Genomic DNA, 14679 nt, shown 5'->3' on the forward strand with positions numbered 1-14679 from the left:
ATTTAACGTTGTAAATGGGTGTAACACATTTTGAATTTTTTTTTTTTTTTTTTTAATTTATTATTATTTTTTTAAAATTTTATGAAAGATTTTGCCTTAAAATCATATTATTTATCCTCCCCACCTCGCCACAAAACTGTAGTATATATCGTCGGGCAAAACAAACAGTACTCTTTTCAGTTTCTTCCTCCCGGAGACGGATGCAAAGCAGCTCCAGTCCGCACTCTATAGCCGTTTGTTTCCCCATGCATTTCAATGGGCACACGAGCTCTACAGTCCAAATCAATTTACGCAGACAAAGCCAACTTAACCACCTCAAAGCTTTTACGTGCTTCGCTCAAAACTCCTTTGGCGCCTCTTTCAACAGCACAAGCCTCACCGAGGCGTCACTGTCTTACTCATCTCTGATTCAACTATGTACGGAGGAGAAGTCCTCAACAGACGTGGGGAAAATCCAGACCCACATGATCAAATCTGGTTTTTACCTAAATATAGGCAATAAGGTTATGGATGCGTACGTGAAGTGCGGTAGAGTCGAGGATGTTCGTCAAGTATTCGATGAATTGCCTAATAAGCACATAGTTACGTGGAATTCAATGATTTCTTGTTACACTAGCCTTGAAAGGAGTAAAGAAGCTATTGGGCTTTATGAGAGAATGGTTTTGGAGGGAGTTTTACCCGATGAGTACACGTTCTCCAGTGTCTTCAAGGCTTTTTCTGATCTGGGTACTGTACTTGAAGGCCGGAGAGCTCATGGGTTGTCAGTGGTTTTGGGTTTGGAGGTTTTGAATGTGTTTGTTGGCAGTGCTCTTGTTGATATGTATGCTAAGTTTCGTAAATTGAGAGATGCAAGGCTTGTGATGGACCGCGTTGTGAAGAAAGACGTGGTTTTATTTACAACTTTAATTGTTGGTTACAACCAGCATGGTGAAGAAGGTGAAGCTCTCCAGGTCTTTGGAAAAATGACCAATGAAGGAATTAAGGCTAATGAGTATACTACTGCAAGCATCTTGATCAGTTGTGGGAATTTAAAGGTCTAACCATCAAATCCGGCTTCGAATCTGCTGTTGCCTCTCAGACTTCACTTCTTACTATGTATTCCAGATGTGGCTTGATAATTGATTCTTTAAAGGTTTTTAAACGATTTTATAATCCGAACCAGGTGACTTGGACATCTCTTATGGTGGGTCTCGTGCAAAATGGTGGAGAGGGCATTGCTTTGACAAAATTCAGACAAATGATTCGCATTTCAATAATCCCCAATTCTTTCACATTATCTACTGCTCTTCAGGCATGCTCAAAGCTTGAGGAAGGAAGACAAATCCATGGCATAGCCACGAAATTAAATTTGGACACAGATAAATATGTAAGTGTCGCCCTCATTGACATGTATGGTAAGTGTGGAAATACAGAAATGGCAAGGTCTGTTTTTGATGCTTTGATTGAATTTGACGTGGTATCCGTTAATTCCATGATCTATGGTTATGCCGAAAATGGTTTTGCATGTGAAGCGCTTGAACTATTCAACACAATAAAAGATTTGGTACTTGAGCCCAATGCCGTCACGTTTTTGAATGTTCTCTTAGCTTGCAACAACGCTGGGTTAGTTGAAGAAGGCTGCCGAATCTTTGCCTCCGTCAGGGACAATCAAAATATTGAATTGTCCAGAGATCACTATGCTAGTATGGTCGATTAGCTGGGACGTTCTGCGAGACTTGAAGAGGCCGAAATGTTAATAGAACACGTAAGGAATCCTGATGTGGTCCTATGGAGAATACTTTTAAGTGCTTGTAAGATTCATGGAGCAGTGGACATGGCAGAAAGAGTTGTAAACAGAGCCCTGGAGCTTGCTCCAGAGGACGAGAGGACTTACGCCCTGCTGTCGAATCATTATGCTTCCAGTGGAAATTGGAACCAGTTTATTGAGGTGAAAAGTGCAATGAAGGAGATGAAATTGAAGAAAATTTCTGCAATGAATTCGGTTGATATTAAAAAGGATGTTCATACTTCCAAAGCCGAAGATTGGTCTCACCAAAGATGTGAAAAGATATCTGAAATGTTAGAAGAACTAATTGAGAAGGTCAAAATATACGGGTTTTATTCCTGATGCATATTTGTGTGGTAGGACTTGGATGAGGAGAAAGAGATTTTTTTTTGTCTCATGACAGTCGGATGCTATCCATAGCAATTTTGCTCTGTGGACTGTGGAGGATAAGCAATGAGACTAGTGGTATTGGAATCCTCAAGAACCTTGAAGTTATGAAGATTCTCACACTTGGCCAATTAGATTTATCTCCGAAGTACATATAGAAGAAAAGAATGCAGTGCTGGTATGTCCTCCATTCTTTTTTCTGTTTCATATGATTTTGAGCAACTTCATCCTCTATACGTTGGCTATATAGAGAAAGGTAAGAAATACATAAACAACATTTCATTAGATCCTTTTGCAATTATAAATTACAAAACCAAAAAAATAAAGTTAAATTTGAAATTTGGATTCATTTTAAATCCATACATACTGCAACATGCTGATTAATGTGAGTACTAAGAGAAGATGTCAAAAGAGTTTTGGATGTTTGGCTTGGAGCACCTTTGTATTTCAATGTGTATGACAGATAATAGCCCTTTTTGTTGTCCTTAGAATGCAGAAACAGACCTCTGGAGATGTAAATGGACTTGTTCGGCAAGATGCTGCTTGACGTGTGCACTCACTGAAGAGTGAAAGATAATGGAATCTCTTGCCTTCCCCAAGGAACCCCTGCTTCTTCAACCTGATATTGGGGTAAACCATGGACCGTGCATCGATCAGGAAGCGCTCAATTGCAGTGGAAGCTTTAAATAGCACCAGAATTCTTAGAAAGGGGAAGAAAAATCGGAATTGTGAGTGTCTTCTTCCTCCTCTGTTGAGATGTAGAGAAATAGATGAAATGCTAGAGGAGTTGGTCGGAAAACTTGAGGATCTCAGTAATGGACGTGGTACATGATTTGCTTTGCAGGGACTTGGATGAGGATAGGGCATAATATAATCAGAGTGAAAGCCAGGGTGCAGAAATAAGGCTACTGTTATCAAGATTCTCAAGAACTTCGGAGTTTGTGGGATTTATCAAACTTGCATAGAATTCGTCCACCAACTAATTCATTCTGTAACTTATGAATTGATCCTCAGCTACATCATGAGCCACTGGCCAACGATTGATCCACGTGGATGTGTGTTTCTCAGTATTGGAGACAGGTTTGGATTCAAGCTTCTGTTTAATTTAGACATGAGTTAATTATTAAGTTAACATGTACTGTGTTAATGATTTTAGATTCTATTTATGTAATTTCTTATTTTTCGTCTGTCTAATGACTTCATTTTAAATTAAAACAAACAAAAAAACAGGAGAAAATAAGATACACTAGTGAGTGTTCATGTCAAGAAAAATTGTGCTTTATTTGGTCCATTTGTATAAATTTCCATGCTTTATGTGAGCTTCATTACGACAGAGTTAGTTTCTTTACATGCTTAAAAAGTTAACGCTCTCATTGATTCATTTTTTTACCCAAAGACTAGTGAACAAGGTATGCTTTATGATTGTGGGTATTTGAAGATAACTGTTGAAACATTTTATGGACGTATTCCAAACGAGCATTTCTGAGTTGGTTTCCACAAGCTCCTATACCTAGAAAGCTAAAATTATACCTTCTAAAGATGTGAATGAATTCTAAAATTCTCTAGGCAGGAACTTTATTCCATGCGTGTGCTCACTTGAACTGAAATGCTTCTTTTGGCCTCCCCAAGAGAGAGAAGATTGTTGCTGAGATATGCCTTGCAGAGAGCCCGGCTTCTTCCATCTGATCTTGTGGTGCTCCATGGTCAATGTATCTGTCAGGAAGCACCATTGCTCTCAACTGCGGAGAAAGCTCTAAAAAGAATTAGGAGCAGAAAAAATAAAGATGAAAGAACACAAGGGGAATTTCCTCAAAAGGGAGCTTGAAATTTCTACACTGAAGAAAGATTACCTTGAGGGGTCCATCCAGAATACCAGTCAAGCTTAGGTAGTGCGATACGTGAGATCCAAAGCCTCCAATTGAACCCTCTTCCACTGTTACTAGGATTTCATGCTCACTGGCCAATCGCTTGATGAGATCTGTATCCAAAGGTTTACAAAATCTTGCATCCGCTACTGTCACAGAGATGTCTCTGCTTTTCAGCATGCTTGCCGCTTGCAGACATTGTTGAACTATAGAACCATATCCCAAAATAGCAACTCTGCAGCCTTCCAACAGTATTCTTCCCTTTCCAATCTATTCAGTTTTTGAAGAAGGAAAAAAGATTTAGTGTATTTGTTTGTTATGCATACTTCACTTTAGATATTTAGCAGTTAGTTACTTATGCGCTAACCTCAAGAGGAGTTCCTTTGTTATTAGGAGGAAGAGTAACTCCAATGCCATTGCCCCTTGGAAACCTGAAGCAGCTGGGTCTGTCATCTATGACTGCCGCTGTGGCAACCATGTGCATCAGTTCAGCTTCATCAGATGGAGCCATGACCACCATGTTAGGCAAGCAAGCCATGTACGTAATATCAAATGCTCCACAATGGGTCGGTCCATCTGCGCCTACCAATCCAGCCCGATCCATTGCAAAGCGGACAGGTAGTTTTTGAAGAGATACATCATGTACCACCTTCATACCCATTGTAAAGTATTAGTGTGAGATTTTGCAATCACAACAAAAAATTTAAATAGAAAACCAATCCTTGTCTATTTTATCGCCTCACCTGGTCATACCCGCGTTGCAGGAATGATGAGTAGATAGCACAGAATGGCTTGAGGCCCTCTGTGGCCAAGCCAGCCGCAAATGTGACAGCATGTTGCTCAGCAATCCCCACGTCAAAGCAGCGTTCTGGAAACTCCTTCTGAAAATAATTGAGGCCAGTCCCACCACCCATTGCTGCATGGATTGCTACAATCTTGTTGTCTACTTCAGCTTCTTTAATTAGAGATTCAACGAAGTACCGAGTATATGCAAGTGTAGAGGATTTGGTCTTAAATTGCTGGCCTGTTTTAGGATCAAACTTGACGACCCCTGGAAGCATAACGAAGTAAGAACCTTCTTTAAGAACTCATAACAAGACCACGGGTTATTATTGAATTCAGTCTCACCATGCATTTTGTCAGGTGCTGCCTCAGCTGGGGTATATCCTTTCCCTTTTTCTGTCACGATGTGGATCAGGACTGGCCCTGGAGCAGGCATTGCTCGTACTTTTTTGAAAATGGTGACTAAATCTTCAACATTATGCCCGTCCACTGGACCGATGTAATATAACCCGAGCTCCTCGAAGAGAGTAGATCCAGAAGCACCAATCATACCCCTTGCGTACTCGTCTACTTTCGCAGCAACTTGATGTGCTTGCCCTCCAATTTGCTTTGTGATGCTCTATTACCAAATAACATCCTAGTCATTTGTCTTTCTAGATATATATTATAGAAGAGATGCAAGGAACTGGTAATGGAAGGCAACACCATATATATATATTTAATAGCTTAGAGGTTTACTTTTGCTGCTTCACGAAGTTTGCGGAAGTTGGTGCTTGCTTGGAGCTTTGCTAAAGCACTGCTGAGGGCTCCAACTGGAGTTGCAGGACCATCAAGAGTAGCCGTGGGCAAAGAGACTTGTTTATTATCATTCAGTACAACGATCAGATTAGCATCAAGATATCCTGCATTGTTCATGGCCTCATATGCTTGCCCTGCAGTCATGGCTCCATCTCCAATCACGGAAATGACATTGTTCTTCTTCCCTAAAAGATCCCTTCCAACCGCCATGCCTGCCGCGGAAATATGATTATTAAACTCAAAAATCTTCTTCTATGGATCTCATATATACAAAGGAGGGGGGGGGGGGGAAATGCCGAGAACCAAACACACCAAGACCAGCAGATATGCTTGTAGAACTATGCCCCGCTCCAAAAGCATCGTAAATGCTCTCATCCCTTTTAGGAAACCCTGCAAGCCCAGAAGTTTTCCTAATGGTGTGCATCCTTGACCTTCTGCCTGTAAGAATTTTATGCGGGTATGCCTGCAAAATTTACTGCTTAGAACCTGTAGCTCAGAATGTTGAAACACATGATATGTTCTCAAAAATTTATTCTGAATAAAAGGAATTCATTTTTTATGCTGTTTTTGTTCAGAAAATAAAGTTGCTCACCTGATGCCCCACATCCCATATGATTTTGTCTTCAGGGGTGTTGAACACATGATGCAGAGCCACTGCTAGCTCCACCACTCCTAAGCTTGAACTAAGATGCCCACCTGTCTTTGATACTGTGTGTACAATATCCGCTCTAAGCTCTGCAGCTAGTTGTTCAAGATCCTGGAAAAAAAAAAAAATTATTTTTATAATTATAACAAAAAATAAATAAAAAACAGTAATGGAGAAACAAGAGACAATTTTTGGTTTGTTTGCAAGTAAAAGACAAAAATTTGAGCCGGCTGTGAACCAGGAAAGCAAAAAAAAAAAAAAAAGAAAAAAGAAAAAAGAAACCTGTGAAGACAGATTCTTCATGTGAGCTGGGTAATTGATTGTGTCCAGCAATGGCGTGGCAGGTTTTTCGCCCGATAAATTGATCTTCCATTCATCTTTTTCTCGCCATATCATCTTCCCTTCCTCATCACCATCTGAGCCACTAGCAGAAGCTCTCAAGCAGAACTGTTGGAACACATCATCAATAACCATTGCACCATGGATAATCATGGTTGTGAGATTATAATACCCACACCACACACAAAAACAAACACAAAAAAAGACACCAAAACAATATATGATCTTAAAATAACTTCAAAAGGAGAAAAAGAAGAAGAAAAAAAAAAGGCAGAGAAAATGAGAAACATTATTATTATCTTAATAAAGTAGAAAGAAATGAAACCCATTTGGCAAACATAGGTAACAGAACAGGGAGGGAAAATGATATATGATTTGTTCACCTGGTTTTTGCAGCTAAGATTTGTAGTTGGAGCTTTCAGGTGGAGATAGAGAGGTTGGTTTGGTCTAAAAAGAGACCCGGAAACTGCCATAGCTGATCTAGCTGATGCAATATTCTAGTCTGAGAGTGGGATGAGAATACTATGCCTGTTTGCGATTCAGAGAGGAGACCTGAAAGTTTATATAGTAGGAGAATGACCGAGACAACCGCCTGGCATCTCGACCAATTTCTAGAGAAAGAAGATGTCCATTTTTACCTACTTAAAAAACATGTTACATTACTTAGTTACTTACCAAAAAATAAAAACATGTTACATTAATGAGCGCTGCTGGGTACTAGTGACGTGGCAATTCATAATTGTTAAAAAATTAATGTTATATATCACTTTTTTATTTTATAATTATTCTACAATTTGACATAGCAGTCTCAATTAATTCTTAATTTTTTAAAATAAAGACTGATTAAGAGTTAGTTGAAACTGTCACGTCAACATTATAAGATAACTCAATACAAAAAAAAAAAAAAAAAAAAAGCATTATGAGATAGTTATATGATAAAAATGTAATTTTTAGCATTACATTTTTTTTTTAAGACTCCTTAGTTTAAAATGATTAATTAGTGATTGAATTGTCAAGAATACACTCTTACTCTCCTCCAAAAAAAAAAAAAAAAAAAAAAAACTCTTACTCATTTGATCAATTATAAGAAAATTGTAATAAAAGGTGCAATACTCAAATATTTTCCTACATTAATTGTCAAGAATACTATAGCTTTTATAGTAATCTTCTTACAAATTTACATGACAGTAAGTGTGAGTGTCATGTGGTGCTATATGGGTGAAAAATTAGGCAATAAAATTTGACAAGTAAATTTATTTGTTTTATAACTGAGGTGGTAAATGCTACATGGATTGTCATATCAGTTTATAAGAGATTTAAAATAAAAGTTGTAACACCGCACGCCTAGTAGCACTCTTGGCAAATGTAATAGTTTGGCAAATAATATATGTGAGGAAAATTAGTGTACCAAAATATGTTTTGGGTTGTAATGTTTAGTATTGAGTTAAGAATTAAGTCTGTGTAAAAGTTGGTCCAATATATGAAGAATCCAAGTTTATGAAAGTAGTTCAACCATAGACTTAGTCATATTAAATAATATTGGAAAACGATCCCATCCATTTAAAATGAAATGGAGAGTATCCATTTAGTGCACTTAGGAGGATAATATTGTCCTTATTTTTTGAGGGGCAAATTTTTTGGACAAGTTTGTCATCCTAAATGCACTAAATGGATGCTCTCCATTTCATTTTTAATGGAGAGGATCCGTTTCTAATAAATATTGTGCATGTTTAACAACTTATATATGATCACTAGTTCGAATTCCCCTTCCCTTTTGTGTGGACATGTAAAAAAAAAAAAAAACAACTTGGGGCCTAAATTATAATTTTCATGGGCCAGATATTACTACAATTCCTTTACAAACTGATGTAATAGTTCATAATTAGTAAAATGATTCATTTCACCGATTATGAATTGTCAAGCTATTTTGTAAAAAACTTATAATAAACGCCTATATTAATCCTAACGTCACTAATGGGTGTTATATTAATTAATGGTATGCAGGTATGCAATTATCGCTCATTATTGCATATATAGACAAATAATAATTAGGTGAGCCCCATGCTATTCAATACTATTACCCTTTTTTTTTAGTTGAAATTTCAACTTTTGTTGTATTAATGCGTACGTTACTACGTAACACCCATGAACAGAAGTGGAACTAACATTTACTCATTTAGAGTTGACAAAATTAAAAAAAAAAAAAATTGGAGGATAAATTCTAATTTTAAAAAAAGTTTAAAAGCATTTTTAAATTTTTTTGAGAAAAACATGACCAATTAGCCCCTAAGGGCCATGCAGTTCCGCCATGTCCATATATATATATATATATGTTCAATAGAATGATCCGTACGCACGTATACTAGCTCTAACGCTAACCATAAACTTTTGCAAAGCCAACTTGGTGTTATATATATGAATGACAGCATATTATCTTAGTCGTGATCATGCCTCACCCATCATCATATCTTTGGATCTCTTTGTTTTTCTTTTCAGAACTTTTAAAAGTAGAGAGGAAATGCATATATGCATTTTAATTTAAAATAATATTTTTTTTTTACCTCTATTTCATGATACCATCGACGAACATGAAGTGTTTTAATTAGTGATTTTTTTTTAATATATATATATATATATATATATATATATCACGTTAATTAATATAAAATAAATATAATAAATAAGTGTGGTCGAAGAGTAGCGTTACTCTTTGACTTTTGGATAGAAAATGCACACAGCACAGTACTGTGTTGCCTCTTTTAGATTAAGGTCGGCAACTTTTTGGGATTATCAGGGGTACTCTTATTCCAACAAATAGTTGTATGATTCCAAGATTTATCCCAAGATTAATATCGACCACCTGGAGCCTCTCCTTATGCATTCTTTATTATATATTATGTTTATTTTTCATTAATTAGTAGCTTCTTGTTGGTCTGGAGAATCATTGAAGAAAATAAAAATAAAAGAATATATATATATATATATATATATATATATATATATATATATATATATATATTGAGAAAAAAGAATATATATATATATATATTCATTCAAGTAGAATAATAGTAAAGTTATTGTTAGCGTAAGCTCTACCTAATATTAAAGTGAAATAGAACCCAAATGTATACGGCAGAAACATCTAATTAAGAAAGGAAAAAAAAGACATGGTTTGTAGTGGAATTAAAATAAACTGATGATCAAATCAATATATATATATATATATATAGTTGGAATAATAAAAATGGAAAGTTGAAGGATTAATAGATGCTCATCTAAGGGAAGAATCTTTGAATATCAAAACAGTACAAAAATTGTGAAGCATCTAGAGAGGAGAATGGAGGGTTTAGAATTTCTCCCTTTCAGACTTCAGCCGCTACGACAGATGAGTCGTTGTCACCAATTAAGAACTGTATGCATTAGTGCATACGTTTTGCAGTTTATAATACACATTACCCACCACCGGTCTACAAATAGAGACACATGCATCCTAATTATCGACATGTTGCAGAGTCATTGGCATCCCAAATCAATTTCTCAATGCTACAATGCCAATCACCTTTTCGAATTAGGTTTAAAAGGTTGAGTCGCATATTAGAAAGATATTCGTATTAATATAACATAGTTGTGTCTAAACCGATAGAGGTTAAGGTTAAAAATACATATATATTTAATTTAATAAATAATTTTGAAAACGCCATGGATGTCCTTAACCATTGTGTAGTTCCTTCAGTGAAAAGGGTCTATACCTAGGCACCGAGAGATGAGAAAGGGCGAAGACACGGCCGGATGGGCTCCTATATATCGGCCGGAGGCAGCTGCAAAAAGCAAAACCCTCATGACCTCAAGGTACACCTCCGGATCCATATAAAATGCAACTGATATGACCAACATATCTTACATGGATTGAAATGTATTTTAGGCTAGTATGCACCGTATGACGACGACAACATTTGTCTTTGGGTTTAAGCAGTTGTCTTGTCTATATATACGACAATACCCATAATTAGAAACTTCATTGCAAAGGGACCAACTCGATCTAGTACTCGATCATGCATGATATATATCTATATATATATAAATCATCTCGACCCATGGGTCGTCTCTCACGGCCAATCTCGATCTGTTGCTTTTGCGGCTTGTTTGCACATAAAATAATACAGGGTTTAAGGTTGAAAGGGACAACTGTGGCTGACTCCTTTGTAAACAGAATATGGGTAATTAAACTCATCATCAGTTTGTTGTTTAGTTATAAATGCATGGGGAACGACCTTGCGTTTGTCATGAAGAGAGCAGGGCATCAACCAGCCGGCTCCCTGCCCAGATGCCTCCTCCGACATTGAGTTACAAGAATTTTTTCTAACTCAATCTATAAAAATGATATATTTTTTGAACATATAAAATGCACATGCTTTTTTAATAGTAGGGACAAAATTAGAATAAATTTGACTAAAAACTCATATGTATCTCACATGTTATTAATAAAAAAAAAAAAAAAATGACACAAGTCATTTTTATAGATTGAATTGGAAAAAATTCTTTCAGCTTAGATTGAAGGAAAACTTTGTCCCCTTCTGCAGTAATCACACAATAATTTCCGGTACTTTGATTTAACATTATTAATTAATTCCCACTTTAAAATCATCCCCAGAATTCCACTTCAATCGATGCCTAGGTGGAAATGGGACCGACAACAATAAAAAGAAAATATTTTAAGAGTTATAGAGGTATTTATATATATATATATAAAAAAATATTGGGGAACACGTTGAGGCATGGGCCTTGGGGTGCTCACACGTTGAAGCCCTCCAATCTCGTGCAGTTCTGGCCATGCATGTGGATGATACGGTGTTGTACATGACACAAATTAATAAGCTTATGGATGCTAATGGTAAAGTTTTTTTTTTTTTTTTTTTTTTTTTTTTTTTTTTTTTTCAAATTGGGTTGAAAGAATATTATTCAATTTAGTCTGTTGAACTATCGTATATCTTTAGAGCATTTCTAATAGAATTAACAAGACAAGTGAAATAAATAAAAATACATGTCAGTTTAATTGACTAAATTGAAATAAACTCCTTAAGCTTAGAAGAAAACTTTGTCATTTATCTTACTTGGTTTGGAGATTTTTTTTATTATTTTAAGTGAAGCAATGTCTTAGGAGTCGGCAGCAGGTGATTTAATAGGGTCATAACTAATTAAGCTTCTAAGTCAACAGTTATCGCCGTTACAATTAGGTAGTGCATGCAATTTCATATCTTGCCTTACCAATTACCATACTCTTTGGAAAAGGCAGCGATCGAGGTCGTCTTGACAAGAATAAACGGTTGTCGCAACAACTACGTATACCTTTAAGCAATTTAATTACATGCATGATTTCTCTCTTTATGCTCTTAACATAAATATATTATACTCTTCTAGGAGAGGCAAAAAGGTTAATTACTAGGATATTCAACATTTTCTCCTAAAATTAATGTTTTATCTCAAATTTTAATCGGTACAAGATAATTATATAACAATGGTTTTTTTAATTTAAATTTTTTTAAGAGTGGTCCAATACCATCGTCAGGATAATCTGTTATGATTATCCATAAATAATGACAGCCTATTAACCCCTAAACTACAGTCTTTTTTTTTTTTTCCTAATAATGTACAAAACCGTTAAAGCTGTATTGTGTTAATTAAAAGCTTTGAAATATGATACCAAATTGAAAACATTTCAAGAATTTGAGGAAATAAATTAATGCATTTTAAATATAAACAATAACCCTACTAACAATAATTAAGCTACTAATCATGTGTGAGTATATATATATATATTACCTAATGCTATATTATATAATGGTTACAATCTTATGCCACATTATGGATAATCGACTTTTCTTGTAGTTCATTGATCAGTACTTTTCCTATAAATTTATGGTATTTGTTGGGGATAAAAAATTATACTTTACCCTTCTAAAGTTTGGGACAATTTTTAATTCGACCTCCAATGTTTCAATTTTTGCAATACACCCCCTCCCTCAAACTTTCAAATTTTTGCAATTCGACCAATTTTATCCCAAAATTCCCATATTGCCCCTAATTTTTTTATAAAAAAAAAAGGGGGGTTGGGGGGGGGGGGGGGGGGGGTGCAAAAAAGGCCAGATGGCCAAAGGGGTGGCTACGGCCACCCTCCCTTTTTTTTTTTTCTTTCAATTTTTTTATAAAAAATTAAAAATTAGGAGCAATATGACCAAAGATTAACTCTCAACTATTACTACGGCTACTGAATCACCGGGTGAACATGTAACTACTGCTATCCCTCAACTACCAACCATGATCTTTAACTACAACATAAACATGGACCATCAACACTAAAGCTGTTCTAGAAAAGCATATTAAAAGGGATTCAACGCATAAGGTAAAATGGTGGATTAGTCTCTCCGAAAATTTAAGCTCATTACTTTATTTTTACTCTAGAAAAACATACTAACTAAAGCATCAGAATGTCTTCAACCAAAGCCAATGATCTTTTGACCCTCTTGTTATTTTGTAGGAACCCATTACCGATCAAGTTGTACCAAAAAATTGCTCTAACCGTATTAATTAAAATAGCTTATTTTTCCATACAGCTGTACATCACTTTGATCTCTCCATTGAAAATAGATTATTTAAGAGAAAATTTAGTCTGTGCAATTATTTTTCTTTTCATTTTCTTTTTCTCAATAAATCCTCATTTATTCAAAAGGAAAAACATTTCAGTAATTTTCATCAGGCAATTAAATGCATGTACGTATTTCTGGTCCAACCAAGTTAAACGGAAAAGGATCCTCTCCATTTCAAAATCCCTCCATTTCTTCCATTTAGTGTATTTTGAATGATAGTATTGTCCAAAAGTTTTAACAATGGTAGTGCATATTCCAAGTTAAACGTACGACAAGGCCGCCGCATATTCCTATAATTAATAACGTAAATTAATGTACGAGTCGCCATGAGAATTCCTTTGTAGTTATTTTTGTTGCTGATGATAACAAAAAGTCAAAAAAAAAAAAAAAAAACGTTGATGAAAAAAACTCTGTTGGTTTTCAGATGCTTCGCCATCTCAATGAGACAAAAGCAGCTGACGCTGTCTCCTTTGGAGGATGTTGTTTGGATATGTTTTTTTTTTTAAAAAAAAAAAATAATAATAAATCTCTTCTTATTCTATAAAAGTTTCAGATCATAAAACTCTTAAAAATATAGGTAAAAGTTATGCGGTTACAAAATCGTAGATACATGAAAAAATCTAACAATCAAATTATATTAATGACCTCCAATCTCACCTATGCACAAACTTCATTTATGGCATAGATCTACTTGTGGCAGATTAGATATAAGACATAGGTAGATCATATCCCTATAATAAAAGTTTTATTGTAACACTTGTTAATTAATCTTAGTAATAAGAATTAACCAAACTAGTTAGTGTTGTTTGTTTTTCAAGACACCAGTAGGCAATTTGTGGTTATAATTCTGGAAAATAAACCAAATTAATAGAATTTTATTATATTTGAAAAAGAACTTTTAACTATATATATATGTATGTTAAAAGATTTTTTTTGTAGGCTGCTAACCGTAACCGTTGCTAAGAAGCTGGGGCAGTTTCATAGGGAGTGTGTATAACTGTACGTATGGCGATTGGGTTGCAGTTGGAACTTGGATGGGCTCGCATTGTGTGAAGGCCTGGAGCTATATATTAATAGAGGACTTGGACGATATGGGAAGGAAATTCAGAAATTGAACAATTTTGAAGGCCCATCAGCCGCCCGTATGTGCTATTTAAGGGATCCGGTCTGGCATCAGTATGCTTCCCTCATCCGCGTTTTAAAGATTAAATAAAAATATTAAAAAACTCAAAATCAAAAAAAAAAAAAAAAAATCAAAATCAAAATAATCAAAGGGGTGGCCGAGCCGGTCGAAACTTGGGTTTTTTAGGTTTTGCTTGCTTCGAATATGGCGGCCATGGATTTTTCTTCATGGAGAAGCACTCGCTTGGATCTTAACGCCAATCCCTTAAGTGGTGGCCGGTATTTTTTGACACCCTTAAGTGGCCAGCCACCCTTGATGATTTTCATTTG

The 14679-nt window shown here is 35.6% G+C and overlaps 1 protein-coding gene and 1 pseudogene across 2 annotated transcripts; one reads left to right on the forward strand and one right to left on the reverse strand.

Moving 5' to 3' along the window:
* Positions 1 to 168: 168 nt before the first annotated feature.
* Positions 169 to 4487, forward strand: LOC132171058 (pentatricopeptide repeat-containing protein At5g65570-like; annotated as a pseudogene). The gene is made up of 4 exons (XR_015909453.1): positions 169 to 2330; positions 2642 to 2880; positions 2997 to 3232; positions 4411 to 4487. The product of XR_015909453.1 is annotated as a pentatricopeptide repeat-containing protein At5g65570-like (transcript).
* LOC132171057 (1-deoxy-D-xylulose-5-phosphate synthase 2, chloroplastic) lies at positions 3242 to 7208 on the reverse strand. The gene is made up of 10 exons (XM_059582267.2): positions 6967 to 7208; positions 6527 to 6691; positions 6191 to 6355; positions 5911 to 6061; positions 5539 to 5810; positions 5146 to 5419; positions 4761 to 5068; positions 4385 to 4666; positions 4003 to 4287; positions 3242 to 3891 (listed from the first exon to the last, which is right to left on the reverse strand). Exons 1-10 carry the CDS (start codon positions 7054 to 7056, stop codon positions 3745 to 3747), a joined length of 2139 nt encoding a protein of 712 aa, XP_059438250.1. The 5' UTR covers positions 7057 to 7208; the 3' UTR covers positions 3242 to 3744.
* Positions 7209 to 14679: the final 7471 nt, after the last annotated feature.

This window comes from Corylus avellana, chromosome 1 (assembly GCF_965113065.1).
Source record: "Corylus avellana chromosome 1, dhCorAvel1.hap1.2, whole genome shotgun sequence".
In the NCBI taxonomy this organism is placed as follows: domain Eukaryota; kingdom Viridiplantae; phylum Streptophyta; class Magnoliopsida; order Fagales; family Betulaceae; genus Corylus; species Corylus avellana.

Coding starts and splice junctions, on each gene's coding strand:
- LOC132171057 (XM_059582267.2), bottom strand. CDS start 7,056: ATGGCAGTTTCCGGGTCTCTTTTTAGACCAAACCAACCTCTCTATCTC. Junction 6,356..6,526: donor TGAAGAATCTGTCTTCACAG/GTTTCTTTTTTC, acceptor TTTTTTTTCCAG/GATCTTGAACAACTAGCTGC. Junction 5,811..5,910: donor AAGCATATCTGCTGGTCTTG/GTGTGTTTGGTT, acceptor TTTCCGCGGCAG/GCATGGCGGTTGGAAGGGAT.